The sequence below is a fragment of the Ambystoma mexicanum genome, chromosome 3p (assembly GCF_040938575.1).
Source record: "Ambystoma mexicanum isolate Mex_15411 chromosome 3p, UKY_AmexF1_1, whole genome shotgun sequence".
NCBI classification, from domain to species: Eukaryota; Metazoa; Chordata; class Amphibia; order Caudata; family Ambystomatidae; genus Ambystoma; species Ambystoma mexicanum.
The window spans coordinates 198896697-198923175 of NC_090925.1; the positions used below are offsets into that span (position 1 = coordinate 198896697).

The 26479-nt window shown below is 49.2% G+C and overlaps 1 protein-coding gene across 2 annotated transcripts in view; it reads left to right on the forward strand.

The window, feature by feature from the left end:
* GPR162 (G protein-coupled receptor 162) overlaps window positions 1-26479 on the forward strand; it is a 210998-nt gene that overhangs the window by 150248 nt on the left and 34271 nt on the right. For both annotated transcript variants that reach the window (XM_069650629.1, XM_069650630.1), the window contains exon 4: window positions 19481-19656. In XM_069650629.1, coding sequence (XP_069506730.1) covers window positions 19481-19656 — 176 coding nt within the window. The remainder of the gene's footprint in view (window positions 1-19480; window positions 19657-26479) is intronic.

Below are 26479 nucleotides of genomic sequence, written 5' to 3' on the forward strand. Positions count from 1 at the left end.
TCTCCTGCTAGTAAAGGCTGTTGGGTGCTCGCCCTCTCTGCAACAGTCTCCTGCTAATGAAGGCTGTTGGCTTCTGACGGCTCTGCAACAGTCTCTTGCTAGTAAAGGCTGCTGGGTGCTCGCCCTCTCTGCAACTGTCTCCCGCTAGTAAAGGCTGCTGGGTACTCGCCCTCTCTGCAACAGTCCCCTGCCATTGAAGGCTGCTGGGTGCTGCCGGCTCGGCAACAGTCTCCTGCTACTAAAGGCTGCTGGGTAATCGGCCTCTCTGCAACAGTCTACTGCTAGTAAAGGCTGCTGGGTGCTCGTCAACTCGGCAACAATCTCCAGCTAGTAAAGGCTGCTGGATAATCGGCCTCTCTGCAACAAGCTCCAGCTAGTAAAGGCTGCTGGATGCTCGCCCTCTCTGCAACAGTCTCCTGCTAATGAAGGCTGCTGGGTGCTCGCCCTCTCTGCAACGTTCTCCTGCTAATGAAGGCTGTTGGGTGCTCGCCCTCTCTGCAACAGTGTCCAGCTAGTAAAGGCTGCTGGGTGCTCGGCCTCTCTGCAACAGTCTCCTGCTAATGAAGGCTGTTGGCTTCTGACGGCTCTGCAACAGTCTCTTGCTAGTAAAGGCTGCTGGGTGCTCGCCCTCTCTGCAACAGTCTCCCGCTAGTAAAGGCTGCTTGGTACTCGCCCTCTCTGCAACAGTCTCCTGCCATTGAAGGCTGCTGGGTGCTGACGGCTCTGCAACAGTCTCCTGCTAGTAAAGGCTGCTGGGTAACCGGCCTCTCTGCAACAGTCTACTGCTAGTAAAGGCTGCTGGGTGCTCGTCCACTTGGCAACAATCTCCAGCTATTAAAGGCTGCTGGGTAACCGGCCTCTCTGCAACAAGCTCCAGCTAGTAAAGGCTGCTGGTTGCTCGCCCTCTCTGCAACAGTCTCCTGCTAATGAAGGCTGCTGGGTGCTCGCCCTCTCTGCAACAGTCTCCTGCTAATGAAGGCTGTTGGGTGCTTGCCCTCTCTGCAACAGTATCCTGCTAATGAAGGCTGCTGGGTGCTCGCCCTCTCTGCAACAGTCTCCTGCAAGTAAAGGCTGTTGGGTGCTCGCCCTCTCTGCAACAGTCTCCTGCTATTGAAGGCTGCTGGGTGCTGCCGCCTCTGCAACAGTCTCCTGCTATTGAAGGCTGCTGGGTGCTCAACCTCTCTGCAACAGTCTCCTGCTAGTAAAGGCTGTTGGGTACTCGCCCTCTCTGCAACAGTCTCCTGCTATTAAAGGCTGCTGGGTGCTGCCGCCTCTGCAACAGTCTCCTGCTAGTAGAGGCTGCTGGGAGTTCACCCTCTCTGCAACAGTCTCCTGCTAGTAAAGGCTGCTGGGTGCTCGGCCTCTCTGCAACCGTCTCCTGCTAATGAAGGCTGTTGGCTTCTGACGGCTCTGCAACAGTCTCTTGCTAGTAAAGGCTGCTGGGTGCTCGCCCTCTCTGCAACAGTCTCCTGCTAGTAAAGGCTGCTGGGTACTCGCCCTCTCTGTAACAGTCTCCTGCCATTGAAGGCTGCTGGGTGCTCCCGGCTCTGCAGCAGTCTACTGCTAGTAAAGGCTGCTGGGTGCTTGTCCACTCGGCAACAATCTCCAGCTATTAAAGGATGCTGGGTAATCGGCCTCTCTGCAACAAGCTCCAGCTAGTAAAGGCTGCTGGTTGCTCACCCTCTCTGCAACAGTCTCCTGCTAATGAAGGCTGCTGGGTGCTCGCCCTCTCTGCAACAGTCTCCTGCTAATGAAGGCTGTTGGGTGCTCGCCCTCCCTGCAACAGTATCCTGCTAATGAAGGCTGCTGGGTGCTCGCCCTCTCTGCAACAGTCTCCTGCTAGTAAAGGCTGTTGGGTACTCGCCCTCTCTGCAACAGTCTCCTGCTATTGAAGGCTGCTGGGTGCAGCCACCTCTGCAACAGTCTCCTGCTATTGAAGGCTGCTGGGTGCTCAACCTCTCTGCAACAGTCTCCTGCTAGTAAAGGCTGTTGGGTACTCGCCCTCTCTGCAACAGTCTCCTGCTATTAAAGGCTGCTGGGTGCTGCCGCCTCTGCAACAGTCTCCTGCTAGTAGAGGCTGCTGGGTGTTCACCCTCTCTGCAACAGTCTCCTGCTAGTAAAGGCTGCTGGGTGCTGCTGCCTCTGCAACAGACTCCTGCTATTGAAGGCTGATGGGTGCTGCCGCCTCTGCAACAGTCTCCTGCTATTGAAGGCTACTGAGTGCTCACCCTCTCTGCAACAGTCTCCTGCTAGTAAAGGCTGTTGGGTGCTCGCCCTCTCTGCAACAGTCTCCTGCTAATGAAGGCTGTTGGCTTCTGACGGCTCTGCAGCAGTCTCTTGCTAGTAAAGGCTGCTGGGTGCTCGCCCTCTCTGCAACTGTCTCCCGCTAGTAAAGGCTGCTGGGTACTCGCCCTCTCTGCAACAGTCCCCTGCCATTGAAGGCTGCTGGGTGCTGCCGGCTCGGCAACAGTCTCCTGCTACTAAAGGCTGCTGGGTAATCGGCCTCTCTGCAACAGTCTACTGCTAGTAAAGGCTGCTGGGTGCTCGTCAACTCGGCAACAATCTCCAGCTAGTAAAGGCTGCTGGATAATCGGCCTCTCTGCAACAAGCTCCAGCTAGTAAAGGCTGCTGGATGCTCGCCCTCTCTGCAACAGTCTCCTGCTAATGAAGGCTGCTGGGTGCTCGCCCTCTCTGCAACGTTCTCCTGCTAATGAAGGCTGTTGGGTGCTCGCCCTCTCTGCAACAGTCTCCAGCTAGTAAAGGCTGCTGGGTGCTCGGCCTCTCTGCAACAGTCTCCTGCTAATGAAGGCTGTTGGCTTCTGACGGCTCTGCAACAGTCTCTTGCTAGTAAAGGCTGCTGGGTGCTCGCCATCTCTGCAACAGTCTCCCGCTAGTAAAGGCTGCTCAGTGCTTGCCCTCTCTGCAACAGTCTCCTGCTATTGAAGGCTGCTGGGTGCTGCCGCCTCTGCAACAGTCTCCTGCTATTGAAGGCTGCTGGGTGCTCAACCTCTCTGCAACAGTCTCCTGCTAGTAAAGGCTGTTGGGTACTCGCCCTCTCTGCAACAGTCTCCTGCTATTAAAGGTTGCTGGGTGCTGCCGCCTCTGCAACAGTCTCCTGCTAGTAGAGGCTGCTGGGTGTTCACCCTCTCTGCAACAGTCTCCTGCTAGTAAAGGCTGCTGGGTGCTCGGCCTCTCTGCAACCGTCTCCTGCTAATGAAGGCTGTTGGCTTCTGACGGCTCTGCAACAGTCTCTTGCTAGTAAAGGCTGCTGGGTGCTCGCCCTCTCTGCAACAGTCTCCCGCTAGTAAAGGCTGCTGGGTACTCGCCCTCTCTGTAACAGTCTCCTGCCATTGAAGGCTGCTGGGTGCTCCCGGCTCTGCAGCAGTCTACTGCTAGTAAAGGCTGCTGGGTGCTTGTCCACTCGGCAACAATCTCCAGCTATTAAAGGATGCTGGGTAATCGGCCTCTCTGCAACAAGCTCCAGCTAGTAAAGGCTGCTGGTTGCTCGCCCTCTCTGCAACAGTCTCCTGCTAATGAAGGCTGCTGGGTGCTCGCCCTCTCTGCAACAGTCTCCTGCTAATGAAGGCTGTTGGGTGCTCGCCCTCCCTGCAACAGTATCCTGCTAATGAAGGCTGCTGGGTGCTCGCCCTCTCTGCAACAGTCTCCTGCTAGTAAAGGCTGTTGGGTACTCGCCCTCTCTGCAACAGTCTCCTGCTATTGAAGGCTGCTGGGTGCAGCCACCTCTGCAACAGTCTCCTGCTATTGAAGGCTGCTGGGTGCTCAACCTCTCTGCAACAGTCTCCTGCTAGTAAAGGCTGTTGGGTACTCGCCCTCTCTGCAACAGTCTCCTGCTATTAAAGGCTGCTGGGTGCTGCCGCCTCTGCAACAGTCTCCTGCTAGTAGAGGCTGCTGGGTGTTCACCCTCTCTGCAACAGTCTCCTGCTAGTAAAGGCTGCTGGGTGCTGCTGCCTCTGCAACAGACTCCTGCTATTGAAGGCTGATGGGTGCTGCCGCCTCTGCAACAGTCTTCTGCTATTGAAGGCTACTGAGTGCTCACCCTCTCTGCAACAGTCTCCTGCTAGTGAAGGCTGCTGGGTACTCGCCCTCTCTGCAACAGTCTCCTGCTAGTAAAGGCTGCTGGGTGCTCGCCCTCTCTGCAACAGTCTCCAGCTAGTAAAGGCTGCTGGGTAATCGGCCTCTCTGCAACAGTCTACTGCTAGTAAAGGCTGCTGGGTGCTCGTCCACTCTGCAACAATCTCCAGCTAGTAAAGGCTGCTGGTTGCTCGCCCTCTCTGCAACAGTCTCCTGCTAATGAAGGCTGCTGGGTGCTCGCCCTCTCTGCAACAGTCTCCTGCTAATGAAGGCTGCTGGGTGCTTGCCCTCTCTGCAAATGTCACCTGCTAATGAAGGCTGCTGGCTTCTGACGGCTCTGCAACAGTCTCTTGCTAGTAAAGGCTGCTGGGTGCTCGCCATCTCTGCAACAGTCTCCCGCTAGTAAAGGCTGCTCAGTGCTTGCCCTCTCTGCAACAGTCTCCTGCTAGTAAAGGCTGCTGGGTGCTTGCCCTCTCTGCAACAGTCTCCTGCTAGTAAAGGCTGTTGGGTGCTCGCCCTCTCTGCAACAGTCTCCTGCTAATGAAGGCTGCTGGCTTCTGACGGCTCTGCAACAGTCTCTTGCTAGTAAAGGCTGCTGGGTGCTCGCCCTCTCTGCAACAGTCTCCTGCTAATGAAGGCTGTTGGCTTCTGACGGCTCTGCAACAGTCTCTTGCTAGTAAAGGCTGCTGGGTGCTCGCCCTTTCTGCAACTGTCTGCCGCTAGTAAAGGCTGCTGGGTACTCGCCCTCTCTGCAACAGTCGCCTGCCATTGAAGGCTGCTGGGTGCTGCCGGCTCGGCAACAGTCTCCTGCTACTAAAGGCTGCTGGGTAATCGGCCTCTCTGCAACAGTCTACTGCTAGTAAAGGCTGCTGGGTGCTCGTCAACTCGGCAACAATCTCCAGCTAGTAAAGGCTGCTGGATAATCGGCCTCTCTGCAACAAGCTCCAACTACTAAAGGCTGCTGGATGCTCGCCCTCTCTGCAACAGTCTCCTGCTAATGAAGGCTGCTGGGTGCTCACCCTCTCTGCAACGTTCTCCTGCTAATGAAGGCTGTTGGGTGCTCGCCCTCTCTGCAACAGTCTCCTGCCATTGAAGGCTGCTGGGTGTTCGCCCTCTCTGCAACAGTCTCCTGCTAGTAAAGGCTGCTGGGTAATCGGCCTCTCAGCAACAGTCTCCCGCTAGTAAAGGCTGCTTGGTACTCGCCCTCTCAGCAACAGTCTCCTGCTAGTAAAGGCTGCTGGGTGCTTGCCCTCTCTGCAACAGTCTCCTGCTAGTAAAGGCTGTTGGGTGCTCGCCCTCTCTGCAAAAGTCTCCTGCTAATGAAGGCTGTTGGCTTCTGATGGCTCTGCAACAGTCTCTTGCTAGTAAAGGCTGCTGGGTGCTCGCCCTCTCTGCAACAGTCTCCCGCTAGTAAAGGCTGCTGGGTACTCGCCCTCTCTGCAACAGTCTCCTGCCATTGAAGGCTGCTGGGTGCTGCCGGCTCTGCAACAGTTTCCTGCTAGTAAAGGCTGCTGGGTAATCAGCCTCTCTGCAACAGTCTACTGCTAGTAAAGGCTGCTGGGTGCGCGTCCACTCGGCAACAATCTCCAGCTAGTAAAGGCTGCTGGGTAATCGGCCTCTCTGCAACAGTCTCCTGCTAATGAAGGCTGCTGGGTGCTCGCCCTCTCTGCAACAGTCTCCTGCTAATGAAGGCTGCTGGGTGCTCGCCCTCTCTGCAACAGTCTCCTGCTAATGAAGGCTGTTGGGTGCTCGCCCTCTCTGCAACAGTCTCCTGCTAGTAAAGGCCGCTGGGTAATCGGCCTCTCTGCAACAGTCTCCTGCCATTGAAGGCTGTTGGGTGCTCGCCCTCTCTGCAACAGTCTCCTGCTAGTAAAGGCTGCTGGGTAATCGGCCTCTCTGCAACAGTCTCCTGCTAGTAAAGGCTGCTGGGTACTCGCCCTCTCTGCAACAGTCTCCCGCCATTGAAGGCCGGTGGGTGCTGCAGGCTCTTCTCATTGCTCCGGCTAAGGCTTAGATGCATCACTTTGGACATCGTTTGACCGTCAAAATGGCGCGTGCTTTCAGCCAGGTGCTTCACATCACAAAGGCTCTTTGACACCCCCCTGTTGGTAATCACACTCATTGAGCACACATTGGCTACTACGAGCTCTTTCTTAGGAAGGCCAATAGAATTCGAGCCTTCCACATAACGCCAATGGCACGCTGTGAGTGCACAGTCAGCTCACTCAGCTGAGCCCCCACCTGGCCCTCAGACACCTCTCTAGGGAATTCACCTTGGTTTAGGACAAGTCTTCGTGATTGGGTTCCAGGCAGGCGGCCCGGAATCTGTCCGGGCCAGTGAAGGCTTTGTCTACAAGTTTTAGAAACTTGGCAGGGTATCTTCAGTCCAGTGGGATGGATCAGGCCCAGAAGACCCCGCCTCATGCTGAGAATGATGCAGACCTAGCTCTGGCACCTAGCTGTTGATAGCTCTCTATAGGTTGGTGTGCCCACCCTGCCTGTGTCATTTTGTGGCATGCACCGAGTTCAGGGTTCTCCAGTAATTAGTGGCAGGTTGAAATCACTGCATTGAACTTGTCTTTGCATGGCTAATTCCGGTCTCAATTTCCTTTCCCCTCCCTCAGCTCCGCTCGGATCTCTGGGTCCTTCCATATAGGAATGTGCCCCCCCTATGCCACCATTCCCCAGGCTCAACCCCAAAGACAGAAGTTCCAGAAGCTGGGAATGCACTACTCCAGAGCCAGTGGGCCATGGGCTTGAGAAGTTACAGAGGCTGCCCACACCCTCAGAGGCGTGTCTCATGCATGCCCACTTTACAGCCCGCACCGCTGTGGGCAAAGGACGTGGGCCCCACTCAAACTTCCCACTTTCTTCTCTTCTAACCTGGGCCGGCCCTAGGATTTCCAGGGCCCTGGGCGGCAAAAGCTGTGTGGGGCCCCCTTATTTGCATAAATAGTGACATCAGTGATATTACAAAAAATGATGTTATAGAATGAGACTTCAATACGCAAAGGTATCATGGGCAGTAACATTAAAAACACCTTGCCACGAGTAGGGCAGGAGACAAATAAATGGGGACGGGCAATATATGAATTGGCACTCTTAATATTTACCTGTGTGGCAATATCAGGAGTGAGACTTTTTTTGAAGTAGCAGACAGTGTGAGCTGAGAACTTTATATAGACGTTACATTGTGGCAGATAAGGCATCGTGAGATAAAAGATTGGCCCAGGAGCACACACTCTGGTTAAGTGTAGAAGCTGGGATTGGAGACCAATCTGTTTTCAGGAACTTGAACACCTCTCTTCCCAGATGAAATTGTTAGAAATATTGTTAGTAAAGGGTCTTTTTGAAAGTTTGTTTTGAAAACACCATCTGACTTTGGAAGGCACTGCAGAAATCTGACGATTGTGCTTTTGCTGAAGTTAACGCCTGTTTTTGCAGGCGTGTCACTATTGTTTCTTTTTTATTTTGATTGTGTATGTGTTTGGTCATATTGTCCAAACTAGCGTGATGCTTTTGTTTCAGAAGCTACAGATAAAAAATTATATTGGCTGTCAAAAGAAAAAAAAATCCAATCAGGATCCAATGATGTCATGTCAGGGCAGGGATTGGCCCTACGGCAGTCAGGGCAGGTTGCGTCTACTGTAGAATTGCCTTATAGTGCGAAAGAGCCTATTTACCTGGGAGGTCTTGAGGCGGTACTCGCTTGACCGAAAACTAAAAAGATCGATTTAGAATGACCGCTCTGTGACCGCACAGAGCGGAAATTCTAAATCGAACTGTCATGACCCTGCCACACATGAGGGTGCACAGGGGCTGTCAAGCTTATAGGTGGTGGGTGGGGAAAGGGGAAGTTGGGGAGGTGAACCACCCCACCGCCCATTTTACAATTTTACATAACAACCAGCGGGAGAGGGTGGGGTGGGGAAGGGATCACCTTGGGGTTTGTGGGGGGGCAGGAAGGGGGACGGAAGCATGTCATATTACTTCATTTTAAAGCCAACACAAAAAGGGGAAAAAACCGGTCTTTTTTGGGTTCGGTCTCTAAAATGCAGTAATATCACATGGAACCTGTGAGGCAGAGAAGTGAGAAATTTTGCAGGTCTTCAAAAGTTAGCAACATTAACAGGGCTCAAGTCCTTAAAAAAAGTGGGGGTTTGGGTGACTGAATAATATATGCATAGGTTCTGAGTACATGGCGCAGAGGGCTTAGTCCTTGCCGTGCTTGCCCAAATCACTGGTTGTGTCCGGGTTTCTGTCTCCTCTCCTGCTGGGTTCAGTCTTGGTGACGTGATAGTATGCATCTTGCAAAATTATGAATTGCTGCTCACTTCAAAATGGGAAAGGAGCCTCATTAATGGACCTCCTGATCCTTGTTTAGAGGGGGTAGGCAGGACAAATCTGTTTTGCGGGTGCAGGAGTAACAGGGGAGCCTATAGCAGAATGCTACAAAGGCAACTCAGCAGGTTAGGTGACTGTTGTTGAGCTGTTATATGTTTCGACCTTCTGGTAAATCATATGGCTTGTTTCCTATTCCTACTGCAAAAAGTGCTGAAAAATGTGTTGTTTAGACTGGGGGATGGGTGCAGCTCCCTCGCGCCACTCAACGTTGTAATCTCTGCCCCCGTGGCAAAAATCAAAAGCTTCATGTACAATGTGAGGAAAATGTTACATTCTATCTAAAATAAACGCTTTTTGGGGTGGTAAATATGAACATGTGAAAATAAGCAGATAGCTTACAACGATTTAATGTGATATGTTTAATTGTCCTGGAGGAGGGCACAGATTTTAGGCAGCTAACTGGTGCTGTGCATGTGCTTTCAAAATAAAAATGCCCCTTTGCAGTTCTTAACACAGAAACGTTAAGAACGTCCTGTCCAAAACAATGGTCTCTTAAAATAGGCCATCACTTGTAATCATACCCACTTTAAATGCTCTGCCTGAAGAAAGAAAGTGATAAGCAATGCTTACAGGCCCCCAGTGCCTAGTGGGCTGCTCGGATGGGGGTATTTGTCCCGAATACGTCACAGCAGGAGGTTGAGAGGTGACACGTTGCCTTACATGGACAAACAAACAGGGACCAAAGCCTCGTTCATGGAGGTAGGACAGCCGCTTTTGAAAACAGTATTCCTTTAGATGCTGGATGAAGAAAACTGGTGCCTATGGGCCCCCTATGGGCACGGAGCCCGGGTCAGCCGCACAGACTGCCCGTGCCTTGGGCCGCCCTATTTCTAAACCCCAAACTGTGTGGTTTGCACCTGAGCATAACGGCGGCGGGAAGGGGGCCTCTGAACAATCTCAAGATGGTCAGCCTTAACTACTCAAGATGTTTACAAACAACCAATCAAAGGAAAGGAAGTGGTCTTCAGTGATTTAAGAACTCGCTGACTTAGCGCAGCTTCCGTTGAAGCCATTTTGCTTTTCATTAGCTAATGTCTTTGCGGATAAAGTATAATGAAATCCAGGCCAATATTAGGCCTTTCAAGGAACTGTTGGCACGTCCGCCTGCAGCAATCTGCCCGATAGCTCTCTTTGTACGGTCACATATCTGGATGCATTTCAAGTATTGATTGATAGCTTAAGCGCCAGAACATCAGCGAAAAACTTTTATCCAGCTCTGGATCCACACCCAGTAAAAGATATGAGCGCGATTGACCCGGTCCTCTCTCCAACGTAAGCGTGCAATCTTAACAATTCACACTAGCCTGCGGAGTGATGTTTCATGAAAGGACACTTTAAGTCCATCTTCCAGTATCGCGCGGCGGTTAAGATGATACCTGTCTGTTTCAATGTAGATGACTTGTTGAAACTCAGGTTACTGGGCGTTTTTCAGGTGGTGCATTAACAGGCCGGTCCCCTGAGTGGTCGTTATCAGCCTCATCAATGGAATTGTCTTTCTTCGACCTTTATGCTCATCCTCTTGACTCCCTTTTGCAGCTCTTCTGCCTCCTTTTTTAAGCCCTATGTGGCTGGCACAGATACCTGACCTGCATCCGGTCTCCAGAGAGGGAGTTTATGTGGACAATAAAGGCATGACAAAGCATGTGTCGATTTCAGAGATATCTCATTTATTGGTTTGTTGCTTTTTGTTCCTGAATGTGAATTTGCAGATAAGATGGGCAATACCCGCTTCATGTAATCCCTCATGCTTTTACATATTATTTTAATTTAAAAAAAATGATTTATTTATTTTGATATTTATATAGCGCACCAAACCCAAAGCATCTAGACGCTGGTTTACATGGCAGTACTGGTACCAAATGATTACGATCATAGGCGGTACGTTATTTTACATAAAGTATTGGTTACAGGTGGTTACAGACATATGTAGTACATACAAACATAGTGGTGCATAAATCTGCTTTTTTTGGTCTGTGCAGAGATGACAGATGCCAAGTGCTTGCAGAGATGTGCAGGTTCAAATTACTTTTGTAGGTCTTGGGAGAAGAGCCAGGTTTTAAGGCCCTTGCGGAAGCACCAGAGGGAGGCATCGGCTCTTAAAGCTGGCGGCAAGGTGTTCAAGTGTTTTGCAGCAATCACAGGGAAGCTGCTGCCCTGGCCTTCTGGTGCCTGTATCTGGGAATAGCGAGTAGGTGCGAGTAGGCAGCCCGTGGAGGTATGATATGATAAGATATTTTATTTATAGCACGCCTATACACAAGTGTTTCAAGGCGTGACGAGGCAAGGGAGGGGATCAAGGGAGGACAAGACAACGATCCTACCGGGCCAAGTGACATTGAGAATGTGCAAGTGCAAGGGAGAGGGAAGGGGGAAAGTGTCTGGGGAAGGAGAGGAGGAGAAGTGTGAGACATAGGATCAAGGAAAAGAAAAAAAGAAGTGCAGACAGCAGGTGGCATTGCAGGGATTAATTGCGGACAACACATGTTAGATAAGTGCAAGTAGGGGGACTGTAGGGTTGCAGATACAGCCCCAAGTGCAGGGTTGCCAGAAGGAAGTGCAGGTGTGCAACAGAGAGGGCACGGTCCAGGGTCCATGGTTCAGAGGGCAGCCAGGTAACCAGTGCAGTATCAGGCAGGAGATGAGCAGGGAAGTGGAAGATAGAAGGCAGAAGCAAAGAGGAAGTCTTGAGCTGCTTCCGGAACCGGAGATGGTTCTGCTCAAGTTTCAGAGAGGCAAGGAGGCTGTTCCAGATGGAGGCGCCAGCCAAAGAGAGAGAACTGCCACCAACACGTTGCTTAGAAAGGCGTCTGACCATCAAGGAGTTGGAGGAGCAAAGAGCTTGAGGAGGAAGATATTTCTGAAGAGGAAGCTGGAGATATTTTGGTCCCAGGCCCCAGAAGGCCTTGTGGACAATGCAACGGGTCTTCAATTTGATCCTTGCAACCACTGGGAGTCAATGGAGAGATTTCAGTGCTGAAGAGATAGGATCCCTGGGCTTGAGGCCAAGGACAAATCTCACAGTCCTGTTCTGGATGAGTTGCAGAGGATGGAGATTAGAGGCAGCTACATTGAAAAAGAGGCTGTGACAGTAGTCAAGCCTGGAGAGAACCAGTGCTCTGGAGGCAGTGAGCTTCTGGGGGAAGGAGAGGAAAGGAAGAATACCTCTGAGGAGGTGCAGTTGGTAGTTTATTTCTTAGAGACATCAGAAATGTGGGGAGAGAAGGAGTGTGTGGAGTCAAAGATAACCCTGAGGTTCTTAGCCTCACAGGTGGGAGTAGGAAGAGGGCCAAAAGAGGCCGGCCAGAGAGTGGTAGAAAACGAGGGTTGCAGGTGTGCCGATGAGGAGGATCTCTGTCTTACTAGCATTCTGGCAGATATCATTGGCGGCCCACCACTCTTGGATTGCAGATAGACATAAGAGAAGGAGAAGAGGTAGCAGAGGGCAGCCTGAAGGCGAGCTGGGTGTCATCCGCATAACACTGGAAGTTGGAACAGAGAGCCACATTGTGGTGGACGAGAGGTGCCAGGTACTGGCTGAACAACCAGGAAAAAAGGTTAGACCCCTGGGGAACACCACAGGTGGAGAGAGATAGAGGAGAAGAAGGACCCAAGTTGGACCTGGGAGGGTCTGTCAGAGAGGAAAGAAGTCAGCCAGGCCAGAGACTGATCAGTGATACCCAGGTTATGACAGAGCCGGTTGAGCAGGATGGAAAAGTTGACCATGTCAAAGGCAGAAGAGAGATCAAGTAGGATGAGGGCACAGGGGGTGTTGGAATCAAGGTTACAGAGCAGGTCTTCATGGATATTCAGGAGAGCAGTTTCCATGGGTCTGGCTGCTCTGAAACATGATCCGTTTATGGAACGGGGGCCAGTGTATTTTCCGTCTAGCTGTGGAAATGTGGTCTTTTTTACGGATGTTTAGCGCGGCTCTTACACCGTTATTTTGGATGACCTGTAACTGTTTTGTATTGTGGGAGCTGGAGCCTGCAAAGAGTACATTTGCAGTAGCCAATCCTGGATAGTGTAAGTGCTCTAGCAGGAGTGGTGCAGCTGTTAGTGGTCAGGAAAGGCCTGCAGGCATTTATCATTTTCGAGGTGTAAGCTGCTGCCGATGCAATGGCGTTTACCTGTCTAGTGATAACGTAGAGTCTAGGTACACTAACAGGGTGTTTACCTCTTTAGCAACAGTGATGATGTTCCTGTAGATAAGAAAGGATTTGTAGGAGAGATTGAGTTTGTTAAATCGAGATTGTGTGCCAATAAGGAGTAGTTCCGTTTTCTCATTGTTTAAGCAAAGTCCATGTTGTGCCATCCAAGCTTGAATGGTTTGGTATATTTCACTTAGTGCGTAAGAGTCAGCGTCATAGTTGCCGGGGATAGGTAGGAGGATTTGGGCGTCATCTGCATAGTTAGTGTAGGTGACACCCAGGTCAAAGAGGGGTTTAGTAAAGATTTTGTATAGTGTTGGTGAGACACGTGAGCCTTGTGGCACTGTGCAGGTGGCTGGTGCTGGGGGGGCTGTCGCCGAGGTGGAGAACACTCTCATTGCGTGGTTAGATCAGAAGGACTCTATCCAGGCTATGGCTTTAGGTGAGAAGTGGGCAGCTGAAGAGAGGAAGAGGATGTCATTGACCAAGTGAAAGGCCGCTGAGAGGTCGAGTAGGAGGAGGATGTGCAGTTTACCCTTATCTTTGATTTCATCCATTTGAATTTCTAGGTCCAAGAGGGCAGATTCCGTTCCATGTCCGGGGCAGAAGCTTGATTGGCCTAGGCCAAGGAGGTTCTGAGTTTCCAGGTGGTTTTGCATTTGCAGATATGCTGCTCTGTCGAGTATTTTAAGGAGGAATGGTACGGCATGGATAGGGCAGTAGTTAGTGGGAACATGGTGTCTAATGTAGGCTTTTTGAGGCGGGGGAGTACCCAGGCTTCTTTTAGATTCTCTGGAACATTGCCAGTTGAGAAGACGTTATTGATCAGTGCTGTGATGAAAGGGGAAAGCTCTTTGGCACAATCTTTTATAAGAGGGCCAGACATATGTTTCTTTGGCATCTGAATGGTTTTAAGCTTTTGATAATTTTGGTGTTTCGGTGGTTGTGACCAGGGCAAATCCAAACCAGGGAATAGAGATAATGGGTGGTGGCCGCTGGTCTACAGGCTGGTCAGCTGACGAGAGATTGTTTTTTTAGCTGTGATTTTGGTTTGCAGAAGGGAGATCTTGTCGAGATTTTGCCATTCAGCCATTTTGAGAAGCAGTCTTTAGCCATAGCAAAACCACGAGCAGATTGAAAATAATTGGGAGTAAGATTTTCACAAGACACATAACATGCCTATGTAGCACTCTCACTCATCTCTCTCTCGCTGCACTCTCGTCCTCTCTCTCTCAGTCTCTTTGTATATGGGTCAGGCACACGCTTGCTAGAGGCACGCCAGCCCTTGCTGACAGTACACCACCAGAGGGGAAAACAGATAGCCTGGGGAGGGAGGGTTGTGTTTCATTGCAAAAACAGTTATTAAAAAACAAAGGAAATTATGCAATTGCACTAACATTCTAAACTGTCTTTTTTTAAAAAAGAATTACAATGTTCAATTCTAATGATCATTTCCCATATATGTTTTAATCATAAGAAAGTTACACTTGTCCTACTGAGCAAACCCCAGAATAATCATATGCACTGTTTTCTGGTAGAAGATTATCATACCAGACGGGACAGTCTGGCACAGTTCTATTGTTGTACTCTTTTGAAATACCCTCATGAGAAATGGGCAAATAGCACCACTGAGGGTTCCAGCCTGCTTTGCATAAAAGCAAAGCGTGGTTAGGGAACAAAAGAATCCCACAGAGCTTTATATTTGACACATAGGTATTTGATAGAAGAGTTGCATGATTGCATCACTCAGTGCATAATGCACACTAGGCTTGTTGCTCTTATAATGTTTCAGAACACCCACCTTAACATGAAGAGGTTTTTAACATTGATCCATGTATATGTATATATATTTGGAAACTTCCGCTTTTTTAGGTGGGCTCAGGGTGAGGATGGCTGTGCACATGCTCTATACCCAATGCACCGACATGCTAAGAGAATGATATAAATAGGATACATTCCAGATGCCACACCTCATCATGCAGACACACCTTCAGGCAGAAATGTATGTTGGTAATCTGGAGAAGGGCCGAAGGAGTACAAGGGATTGTGGGAAACAGCTGAATTTAAGTAGCTCATTATATATTTCCTTTTAGGAACTGAACCTAACAAGCAATGATTACATGAACCGTGTCATTCTGAAATTGACACATAATCTGACTGCTCAGCAGAACCTTCAGAGGAGCCCGAACGCGTGTACTTGCACAGTAGCCTCAATACGCTGGATGCACAGTAGATAGCGCCCAGAAGACCAGAGCTTGGGCACTTTGAGGTGGGGTGCTCAGCGCAACCACAGGAGGTTGCCTGAATAATCAGCGACCCACCTTCCATTTTCAAGTCACACAACATCGGGCTCAGAAGACTGGTTTGGAAACAGGGCGGTGCTTGGTGATGCGGAAGAGTCTGGACTCTGTCCAGGGCGAGCTCCAGCCTCCCCATCACTCTCTGCAGTGCCGCAATAATGCTGTGGGCTTCCAAGGTAACCTTGTCCGGCTTCTTGCCTGGGTGGGGATTTTGGGGGTTATACCAGCATTGTCCATTCCAGGAATACGCATGAAGGCTTATCCTAAAAATGTAGACGCTGGCGGGCTATGAAGTGAACAGAGGCATTAGAGAGTTATAGCAGGGTGGCTATAATGTGGCCTGCCCACAATTGCTCTTTGAAGCAGAACGAGCACATTGGTCATTACTAAGTTATATAAGGCAAAGTGTGCTTTAATAATAGGAACAGAGGGAAAGGCCAATGCATTTCGGATCATCCGGAGACTTCTTCAGGGCCAATCGTTTCACAGAATACTAGCCAACCCACCTCAGTGGGGATCCCCCCAAAAAACTGGTTTCTGTTCAACAAACTGAAACAGAGACCGGTGCGACAATTGTTAGGAGCTGATACAAGTGTAGCAGAAATTCCAAGGCAAAAAGATGCTAAGCACGTCAGTACTCCTACCAATAACGTGCGCGACACCATAGCGAGCGCGACACCATAGCGACCGCAGCACCATAGCGACCGCGGCACTGCGGCCGAAGTGTACTGGGCCATAGATCTGTGAAGTGAAATAAGAACTGGCCCTCTGTCAGCACGTGGGCAGTTGGCAGGGGTTCACACCTTGAGATACAGAAAAAAAGGGGTACACCGTGCATCAAACATCTCAACTGCTTTCTAATTTAGTCTGATGAGATGCATTCTCTTGTGCAACAAGATGCAGCGAAAAGGGCGGGGGAGGTCACAGGCCCTTTATGGAGTGTTCCCGGTAGGGTACAGCACCGGGAGGACTGGACACCAACTGATAGGGGCAAAACGCTTCAGCAGAATATATTGGAGTGGATCCGGCGGGGACTCCACCCAGCTGAGATCGTCTCTCACAAAGCCAGATGTTGCTCCTAAATTGCATCTTGACAGACAGTATTGTCATGTAATCATCATTTGTCTTCTTCCTACTTGCAAGAATAAGCATGGTCCGCTATATAAAGTGAGTCTGTGGGCCTCATTACGGGTTTGGCTGTATTAGTAGTGTTACTACCACCAAACTGAATTACCGTTACTGTCAGCAATGATGCTAATTTACTGCCTGGTGATGGGTTTCAGTAACACTTGATTCCGCAGCCCCAGAGGACTTCAATGGGGAGTGGCGGGATTATTGCGGGCATACATACTGCTTGCACCAGTTCCGCCATTGTGAAGGCAGCAATTGCCTCAACTCACAAGTGGGTGTTCTTTTTTATCCTATTGGTTTCAAAACGCATGATCAGGCAGAGTGGTAATGCAGTCAGTATTCAGAAATACTTCCCTTGTTACTGTTACCTCCACACTCGCAACAAGGCTGTGTTTCAAATGCTGGTGACAGCAAGGCTTCAAACTTAGAGTGTCATGATTGAAAGTCACATGTGGCCACCAGTTTGGACAACTTTACACATTATGGCAATGAGATAGTGTGTCTATCACTAAGCCATTAACAAGTCAAAGAGGGGTTTTGCACAGTAGATCGAGAATATACTTAGCTGCTTCCGTGTTGCTGAGGACTGGCATCACCACAAGCAAAAGAAAGAGGGAAGCTAAACTGGGTTCATGGACACCCATAGGAATCGTAGGATGCAGCCTCTCAGGGAGGCTAAGGAGGGCAAGTGCCCAGACTGACCCAGAGAATGAAACGCTCTCTTCCTCAGATAACTCATTAAATCCTGAAGTCCTAAAGATGAATTATCAACTCCCTCCACTGTTTGAGATGGCTACACCTCTAAGTGGGTGGAGTGGGGAGTGTAGGAAGGAAGTGTTACTACTGAAAAGATTCTGAATTTCTTAACTGAAGTCTTCAACAGAGAAGGTGACCCCAAGGAGTTGGTATCGGATAATGGGTCTCAATTCACTTCCTTGGAATTTCAAGGATTCTTGAGAGATAGAGTCATAGACCATATAACAAACTCGCTGTACCATCCCATTGCCAATGGACTTGTACAAAGAATGACTACATTTGCAAAGAGTGTGATTCAGTTGGCAATATCTAATTCTCTTCCATGGAGAGAAACTCTCAAAGAAGCTTTGTGTGGTTATAGATTTACACCACATTCTACCTTTCACCATGATGCGAGGCAGAGTAGCATCCAATCGATTGAAACCTGCCTGGATGTTCATGGACACAGGTGAGGCAAGATTGGATATCGACCAAACATTAAGGAGTGTGAAAGAAAAACAGAGGAAATACAAAAAATATTATGATCACAGGAACGGCGTGAAAGAAAAGGTCATCAAAGAAGGAGATTGGGTATGCATCAGAGAGCCCAGGAAAGCACTTAAAGGTGAATCCAGATTTAGATCGCCACAAAAGGTTACGAGTTGTCAAGGCAAATCGCTGGTGTTGGAAGATGGGAAAAGAAAGTCTGCTGATGATGTGGTAAGAGTGGAGAATGAATTAAATAGACCAAGCACAAGTAAAGACATCAACATAGGGCCATTTGGTCATTTGAACAAAGACACTTCCAGGAGATGTAACACCGACGGAGATCGGAATATAGGAACGTTCGATCACATAAACAAGGATGCTGTAAATAGTCACCAGGATGGTAGCAGAGAAGTCATAGCCAAGGGACTATCAAAGAGGAACCGAAAAATGATCCAAAACTTTAACAATGACTATGCCTACTAATAGAGTGACCAATCCCTCGGTCCCATGTAGCCTTTCATATATTTAAATATAATTATTTAACTGTTTCTGTTCTTTTCTCTTATTCATCCCTTTTTTTGCTAACTTTTCTTCATCCCTCCCATTCCAAATAAGGGGGGAAGATGTTATGGAGCAATGTAGAATGTATAGTTCAGAATCTGTGTATGTATTAACAATCTAGAATGTGGAGTTCTGGTTAGTCTGCAGAGGTTTTCCTTTGAGTCCTGTTGCGCTCCGGGGGCTCTACATTAAAACTACATATTTAATATATTCCATTGCCTCTGCCATTTATTACACTCCTCTGTTGCTTAAGATGGCCTATCAACTCCTCTGGTGCTTGAGATGGCCTATCAACTCCTCCGGTTCTTGAGATGGCCTATCAACTCCTCGGGTGCTTGAGATGGCCTATCAACTCCTCCGGTTCTTGAGATGGCCTATCAACTCCTCGGGTGCTTGAGATGGCCTATCAACTCCTCCGGTTCTTGAGATGGCCTATCAACTCCTCTGGTGCTTGAGATGGCCTATCAACTCCTCCGGTTCTTGAGATGGCCTATCAACTCCTCGGGTGCTTGAGATGACCTATCAATTCCTCCGGTTCTTGAGATGGCCTATTAACTCCTCAGCTGCTTGAGATGGCCTATCAATTCCTCTGGTCCTTCAGACGGCCTATCAACTCCTCTTGTGCTTGCGATGGCCTATGAAATCCTCAGGTGTTTGAGATGACCTATCAGCTCCTCAGATGCTTGCGATGGCCTATCAATTCCTCAGGTGTTTGAGATGGCCTATCAACTCCTCCAGTGCTTGAGGTGGCCTATCGAACTCCTCCAGTTCTTGAGGTGGCCAAGCAACTCCTCTGGTGCTTGAGACGGTCCATCAACTCCTCTGGTGCTTGAGATGGCCTATCAACTCCTCTCGTGCTTGAGATGGCCTATCAACACCTCTCGTGTTTGAGATGGCAAGTTAATCTTAGAAGTGCTTTGGGGTGGTATATCTGCCCCTCAGGTACTTCAAGTGATATCTTAAGCACCAAAGTGCTTGATATGGTATTTTTATCGATGAGGCACTTGAGATGACATGGTAACCCCATTAAAACAAGTGATGTGTATGGGGTCCATATTAACAAGTGATGTGTATGGATGCCATACTAACCCCAAAGGTGCTTGATATGGCATACTAACGAGTGAGATGCTTGAGATAACATATTTACACCACAATTCCTTGAGATGTAATGTTGAGTCCTAAACTGCTTGAGATGGTATATTCGCCATTGTGGTGCCTAAAATGGTATAGTGACCAGTAGCATTGCATGGCATGTTAACCTGTGGGGTGATTAAGGTACTTGAGAGTGTATATTAATCCATGCAGTGCTGGAGATGGCATATTAACCCATGCAGCACCTAAGATGGTATAGGCATGTGGTGCCCCAGATGGCATATTAATCAATGTGCTGTTTGGTATGGCATATTGACACGTGAGATGCCTAACATGGCACAGTAGTAACTGTGGTACTTGAGATGGCATATCAGCCTGTGAGGAGCCGGTCATAAGACATGAGGCGCTTGAGATGGGCGATTAACCCATGCAGTGCCTTGGGAAGGTTAGCCCCCTGGCCCATGAGGAAGGTGGGTGTGAGGGTCCTGGGCAGTAATAGGCTCATCCTCTTTTCTTTTTCTTTTGCAGAGAATGGTCGCGACGACTACCTGGATGGGCGCTTGTGCGAGGTGCGCTTTGATGCCAATGGCACAGCCTCCATGAAACGGATCCCACCGTTCATTGGAGCTGAGACCAAAGAGGGCAAGTTCCTGCCCCTCAGGCCCAGTGAGCGGATACACTACCTGCAGGTGCAGCGACACCAGGTGAGCAGGGGGCAATAAGGTCCTCAGGAGGCCAACGCATGTGCAATGTGTATTGTGTGCAATAATATAATAGGTTGTAGTGTATGTAGTGGAGGACCTCCAACAGCAATGCATGCAGATGGCTGCGTCTAATCCCCTGCATGCAGTGTAGGATCTCTAGACCCGATGCATGTAGCATACATCCCTAACCCCAGTGTATGCAGCCAGGGCACCTAGACAAGGTGTATGCAGTGGAGAAACTCTAACACCAATGCATGCAGATGGCTGCATCTACATCCACTGCATGCAGTGTAGGATCTCTAAACCCAGTGCATGTAGCATACATCCCTAACCCCAGTGTATGCAGCCCGGGCATCTAGACAAGGTGTATGCAGTAGAGGGCCTCTAACACCAATCCATGCAGATGGCTGCATCTACATCCACTGCATGGAGTATAGGATCTCTAAACCCGATGCATGTAGCATACATCCCTAACCCCAGTGTATGCAGCCAGGGCACCTAGACAAGGTGCATGCAGTGGAGAAACCCTAACACCAATGCATGCAGATGGCTGCGTCTACATCCCCTGCATGCAGTGTAGGATCTCTAAACCCAATGCATGTAGCATACATCCCTAACCCCAGTGTATGCAGCCCGGGCATCTAGACAAGGTGTATGCAGTAGAGGGCCTCTAACACCAATCCATGCAGATGGCTGCATCTACATCCACTGCATGCAGTGTAGGATCTCTAAACCCAATGCATGTAGCATACATCCATCATCCCATTATATGCAGCAAGGGAATCTAGACAAGGTGTGTGCAGTGGCGGGCCTCTAACACCAATGCATGCATATGACTGCAGCTACATCCACTGCATGGAGTATAGGATCTCTAAACCCGATGCATGTAGCATACATCCCTAACCCGTGTATGCAGCCAGGGCATCTAGACAAGGTGGGTGCAGTGGCTGGCCTCTAACACCAATGCATGCATATGACTGCAGCTACATCCACTGCATGCAGTATAGGATCTCTAAACCCAATGCATGTAGCATACATCCCTAACTCTTGTGCATGCAGCCAGGGCATCTAGACAAGGTGTGTGCAGTGGAGGGCCTCTAACACCAATGCATGTAGATGGCTGCAGCGCTTCAACCACTGCATGCAGTGTATGCTCTGTAAACCCAATGCATGTAGCATACATCCATAACCCCAGTGTATGCAGCCACGGCATTTAAACATGGTGTGTGCAGTGGAGGGCCTCTAACAGCAATGCATGCTGATGGCTGTGTCTATATCCTCTGCATGGGGTGTATGCTCTGTAAACCCAATGCATGTAGCATACATCCCTAACCCCAGTGTATGCAGCCAGGGCATCTAAACAAGGTGTGTGCAGTGGAGGGCCTCTAACAGCAATGCATGCAGGTGGCTGCGTCTACATCCACTGCATGAGGCGTGGGATCTCTAAACCCAATGCATGTAGCATACATCCCTAACTCTTGTGCATGCAGCCACGGCATCTAGACAAGATGTGTGCAGTGGATGGCCTCTAACACCAATGCATGTAGATGGCTGCAGCGCTTCAACCACTGCATGCAGTGTATGCTCTGTAAACCCAATGCATGTAGCATACATCCCTAACCCCAGTGTATGCAGCCAGGGCATGAAACTCTAACACCAATGCATGCAGATGGCTGCGTCTACATCCCCTGCATGCAGTGTAGGATCTCTAAACCCAATGCATGTAGCATACATCCCTAACCCCAGTGTATGCAGCCAGGGCATCTAGACAAGGTGTATGCAGTGGAGGGCCTCTAACACCAATCCATGCAGATGGCTGCATCTACATCCACTGCATGCAGTGTAGGATCTCTAAACCCAATGCATGTAGCATACATCCCTAACCCCAGTGTATGCAGCCAGGGCATCTAGACAAGGTGTATGCAGTGGAGAAACTCTAACACCAATGCATGCAGATGGCTGCGTCTACATCCCCTGCATGCAGTGTAGGATCTCTAAACCCAATGCATGTAGCATACATCCCTAACCCCAGTGTATGCAGCCAGGGCATCTAGACAAGGTGTATGCAGTGGAGGGCCTCTAACACCAATCCATGCAGATGGCTGCATCTACATCCACTGCATGCAGTGTAGGATCTCTAAACCCAATGCATGTAGCATACATCCATCATCCCATTATATGCAGCAAGGGAATCTAGACAAGGTGTGTGCAGTGGCGGGCCTCTAACACCAATGCATGCATATGACTGCAGCTACATCCACTGCATGGAGCATAGGATCTCTAAACCCAATGCATGTAGCATACATCCCTAACTCTTGTGCATGCAGCCAGGGCATCTAGACAAGGTGTGTGCAGTGGAGGGCCTCTAACACCATGCATGTAGATGGCTGCAGCGCTTCAACCACTGCATGCAGTGTAGGCTCTGTAAACCCAATGCATGTAGCATACATCCATAACCCCAGTGTATGCAGCCACGGCATTTAAACATGGTGTGTGCAGTGGAGGGCCTCTAACAGCAATGCATGCTGATGGCTGTGTCTATATCCTCTGCATGGGGTGTATGCTCTGTAAACCCAATGCATGTAGCATACATCCCTAACCCCAGTGTATGCAGTCAGGGCATCTAAACAAGGTGTGTGCAGTGGAGGGCCTCTAACAGCAATGCATGCAGATAGCTGCGTCTACATCCACTGCATGCAGCGTAGGATCTGTAAACCCAATGCATGTAGCATACATCCCTAAACCCAGTGTATGCAGCCAGGGCATGTAGACAAGGTGTGTGCAGTGGAGGGCCTCTGAGACCCAATGTCTGCAGTGGCTTTTAAATCCAGTGGGTACACTGAAGTCTTCAGGACTAAAGGTATTCATTGCATGTTACATCAGGAAGCAGTGTTTGTAGTAGATGCATCCACTGGAGGGTGCAGTGGGAGGTGGGGGCTTTACGACCCAGTGTATGCAGTGACTGGTCTCAGGACTCATTGGAAGACGTGTAGTGTCTCCAGAACCCATGGCATGATTCAGTGCCCTTCATGGGCCAATGTAAGCTGTGGATGGCAACTAGTGCGCACAGTGCTGGACCCCCACGTCCAAGTGAAGAGAGTGTCCTCCATACCGCAGTGCAGGTAGTGGAGGGACCCCAGAACATTGTGTACGGTAGGGGGGGGATATGAAGAACCTAATAAAGTAAGCAGTGCCCCCACCCTCAGCCTATTGACTGCAATTGATGGTCAAAATAACAACAAACAGGGTTAAATGTTGTAAGCAAAGGGGCACGGGCAAGCCGTTGATTTCCTTTGAACCGTTAACAGGATAGGCGTAATAACACATAAACAACGGTTTTATAGGAAAAAAGTGATTCATTAGTTTCAATGAAACAGAGAAATGGGAATCCAATTTCTCAAACTCGAGTACAAGGGGGTAAGGGAGGTGGGGAGGGCGGCAGGTCCACTTTTGTAAGTACAGTACTGTCCAGAACTGTGGATTAGATTCTGTGGCTGTCTTGTTGTAATGCAAATGACCTGAAGGCAGGTCAACTGTTCGTATAGGTCACAGAAAGTAGGAGATACTTGGAGTTCAAAAAGTGAAAAAGCCTAAGAACAGGCAAAATAAAAGGGCTGTGGGGCCGTGGGGTAAGGACAGGCTCTTCTAAAAAAATGCACACTCTTTCCATCTGGGTGTGCGCAGGAACAGTTGTTGTATCACAATATCTTTTTCCTTGTGCTAGAGATATTTGATGTGGGTCATGAGAGCCCTCATGACCTCTAGGGTCGACCGGTTTCAATGGCATGCAGAGTTAAAGCCATCTTCCTCAGGACCGTGATTCCATGTACAGAATGAATCCAAAAGGTTCAGAATGTCTGAACTGGGTCAAGCACCTCCTACAGGGATACAGAAGGAAGGTGGGGAGGGGAAGACAGGGGGGGGGGGAACCAATGAACAGTACAGGGAGGACAAGGGCTGAACGAATCTGGCCTTTAAAAAGAAGGGAAGGACATTCTTAAACCTTCTACAAGAGTGTGAGAATAGAGAATTAAAGAGAGTTAACCACCAATTCAAGTGGTTAACTATAATTGCAGGGGAGTATAGGTGCCTGAACACCGGTGACCAAGACTCATCATCAGAGGTGGGTGGAGGGGGGCACAAGGGGTGTGTGGGGACATTTCTCTGTTTCAATGAAACTAATGAATCACTTTTTTCCTATAAAACCGTTGTTTTTGCAATAGATGGTCTCCATAGTCCACTCGACATGGCCTCAAGGAGCCAGCATATTCAGCAGCGGTATTCTAGAATCCAGTGTATGCAGCGGGCTTAGTGCCTCCACGACCCAGTGCATTCTGTGTCAGGTCTCCTGGATTCTGTGCATGCAGTGGGCGGCATCCCAGGCTTAATCCATGTATGTAGTTCAGAGGGTCTGGGACACGATTTACTCAATGACGGTCCACTGACATAGTGTGTGCAGTGGAAGTCCCCTAGGACCCACTGTATTCTGTAAAGGGCAGCCAGGTGTAGAGGGGTGCAGTGGAGCCCGCTCACCTGTATAACAGTGTGCATAGTAGAGGTTGTCACAGGATGCATGTTCCAGTCATCAGGAACCACCATATGCTGTGGAGGACCCCCCTGGGTGCCATGGACACAGTGAAGAACCTCATGATTGATTTTGCGTGTTGCTGGGAGCAAAAGCCTAAATCGTCCTCATTAGAATCCCCACCCATCTCCGGGTTATGGTGTTCTCTCCACTGGTGAGCAGTGGAGGAAGGATGAGGTTTAAGATCATTTGCCTGATATATAAAAGTCTTAATCTCTTGGCTCCTGCATACCTGACTGAAAAATAAAGGTTTTACCATCCACCGCGGGCCCTCCGATGCCAGTACAAGTGACTCGAGACAGTTCCCCCGTCGTCCTGTATCTTCAGAGGTGACCGGATATTTTCGGTTTTTGGCCCTAAAGAATGGAACAGTCTCCCACTGGAGATTGGGAAGCTGGAATCCTTTCCTAAGTTCTGCAAAGCAGTCAAAACGTACTTGTTTAAATAATTACAGGCACCGCTAGATAACTGTTTTTAAGCTCGTCTGTCCATCGGCTCATGATTGCATAAACCTGTTGCATTGTATGTCATCCGCCCCTAGATTCGATTCAGTTCGTATGGAGCGCGTTATAAATGTCTCAATCAATCAATCATGAAATTGGTAATGCATAAACGCAAGGTGTATCGCTTGCATGCCTCCATTTCACACACCAGCCCACATTCACACAGTGATGAAGTGGAGAAGGAGCACGGCGCGGAGGTGGCATCTCCACTGTGCATTCCTCCTACGTCGCATCAGTGTGAGATTGTCATGCAGGCATACAATGAACGGACGGACTCCTGTGGGGGCGTATTTGGGGTGGTGTTTATTTTACCATGAGCTGGGGAAGAAATGAAAGAGTAAAATAGCTTGTCCTGCTTTTCCTCTTTCCTTCTCTCCTCCAGCGTACAGCATCCAGTTTAGGCAGTCAGGGCTTCCCAGGAGCACTGTGTATAGTAGAGACCTTCCAGGTCTCACTTGTGTCTCAATTGTGTCAGTACTTGGGGCAAGTTGAGTGTATGCAGTGGGTGGGGCACCAGATCTCAGTTCACGTTGTTGACAGACTCAGGGTACATAGTGTGTGCAGTTTAGGGCCTTTAAGATCCAATGAGCACAGTGTAGGGCCAGAAATCGACCCATAGTACCAAACAGGTTCTATTCCATGAGTATATGCATGGGTGTAGGATGATTTTATAGAATACATTTAGTCATCAAATTTTATTTTTTCGACAGGGTGATTTTGCTGCATGTATATGCGGGTGGAGATACCCTGCAGCCCCCTCTTAAATCCCCCAACAATATTTATTTTCCTAAAACCCACCCCAAACATATCCATGCGTCAGAATTTGTCAAAAAACTGCGACTATTCTCCTTCGACCAAATATGCTGTGCAGTTATCTGCTGGTCCATAGGTAGGTAGTGGAGGGCTGTCAGTAACTCATTGAAGATGGAGAGGGACTTCAGGGAGCAGTTTGTATGTGTGAGTATGGGCGTGCATGCATGAGTGTGTGATGCATGTATTTAGCTCCAGAATAGGAAGCATGCTGTGGAGGAATTTCAGTAGCTAATTGAAGAAGTAGAGGGGCTTCAGTGAGGTGTGTGTTAAAGTTGTGTGTGAATGTGACATTGTGATTGCACTCATGGTGTGTGTGGATGTGAATAGGTGCGCATGCGTGCAATGCATGTTTGTGAATAGAAATGGAGCTCCAGAATCCAATTGCATGCTGTGGAGGACTTTCTAGACCCAATGCTTGCGGTGAAGGTACTCTGGGACCAGTGTATATGGTGGGGAGCTGCCACGAAAGTAGGCGTACTCTTATTGAGGGACTAAAGAGATTGGTATATTGTACTCTATGAAGGTATCTAGAGGCCTGCTGTCTGTCTGATGCTGCTGAACTACCAGCAAGCCACTGTGCTTAGGGCCCTTAAGGAACATGCATGCAATGGATGGGTTCACAGAATAACTCTGAGTCCAAATAACGGAACCAACTCAGGAAGATGGCAAAGATACTGTTTTATTTACAATTTTCGGAAACAGGGAGTTACAACGGATATCAACGGACATTTGCTCAATTTTCTCTGAGTGATATTGACAAAAAATATAGACTTTATACGTCAGCAGTAACATCATACTACGTGGCAAATAATAGAAAGCCTACTAGGGATTGCGGTAGGTTTATGGGGAACATCTAAGTTTACATTACATAGGACCTAGGATTAAGATTGGCTGCCCACTGTCAGGTGGACAATATATGCCC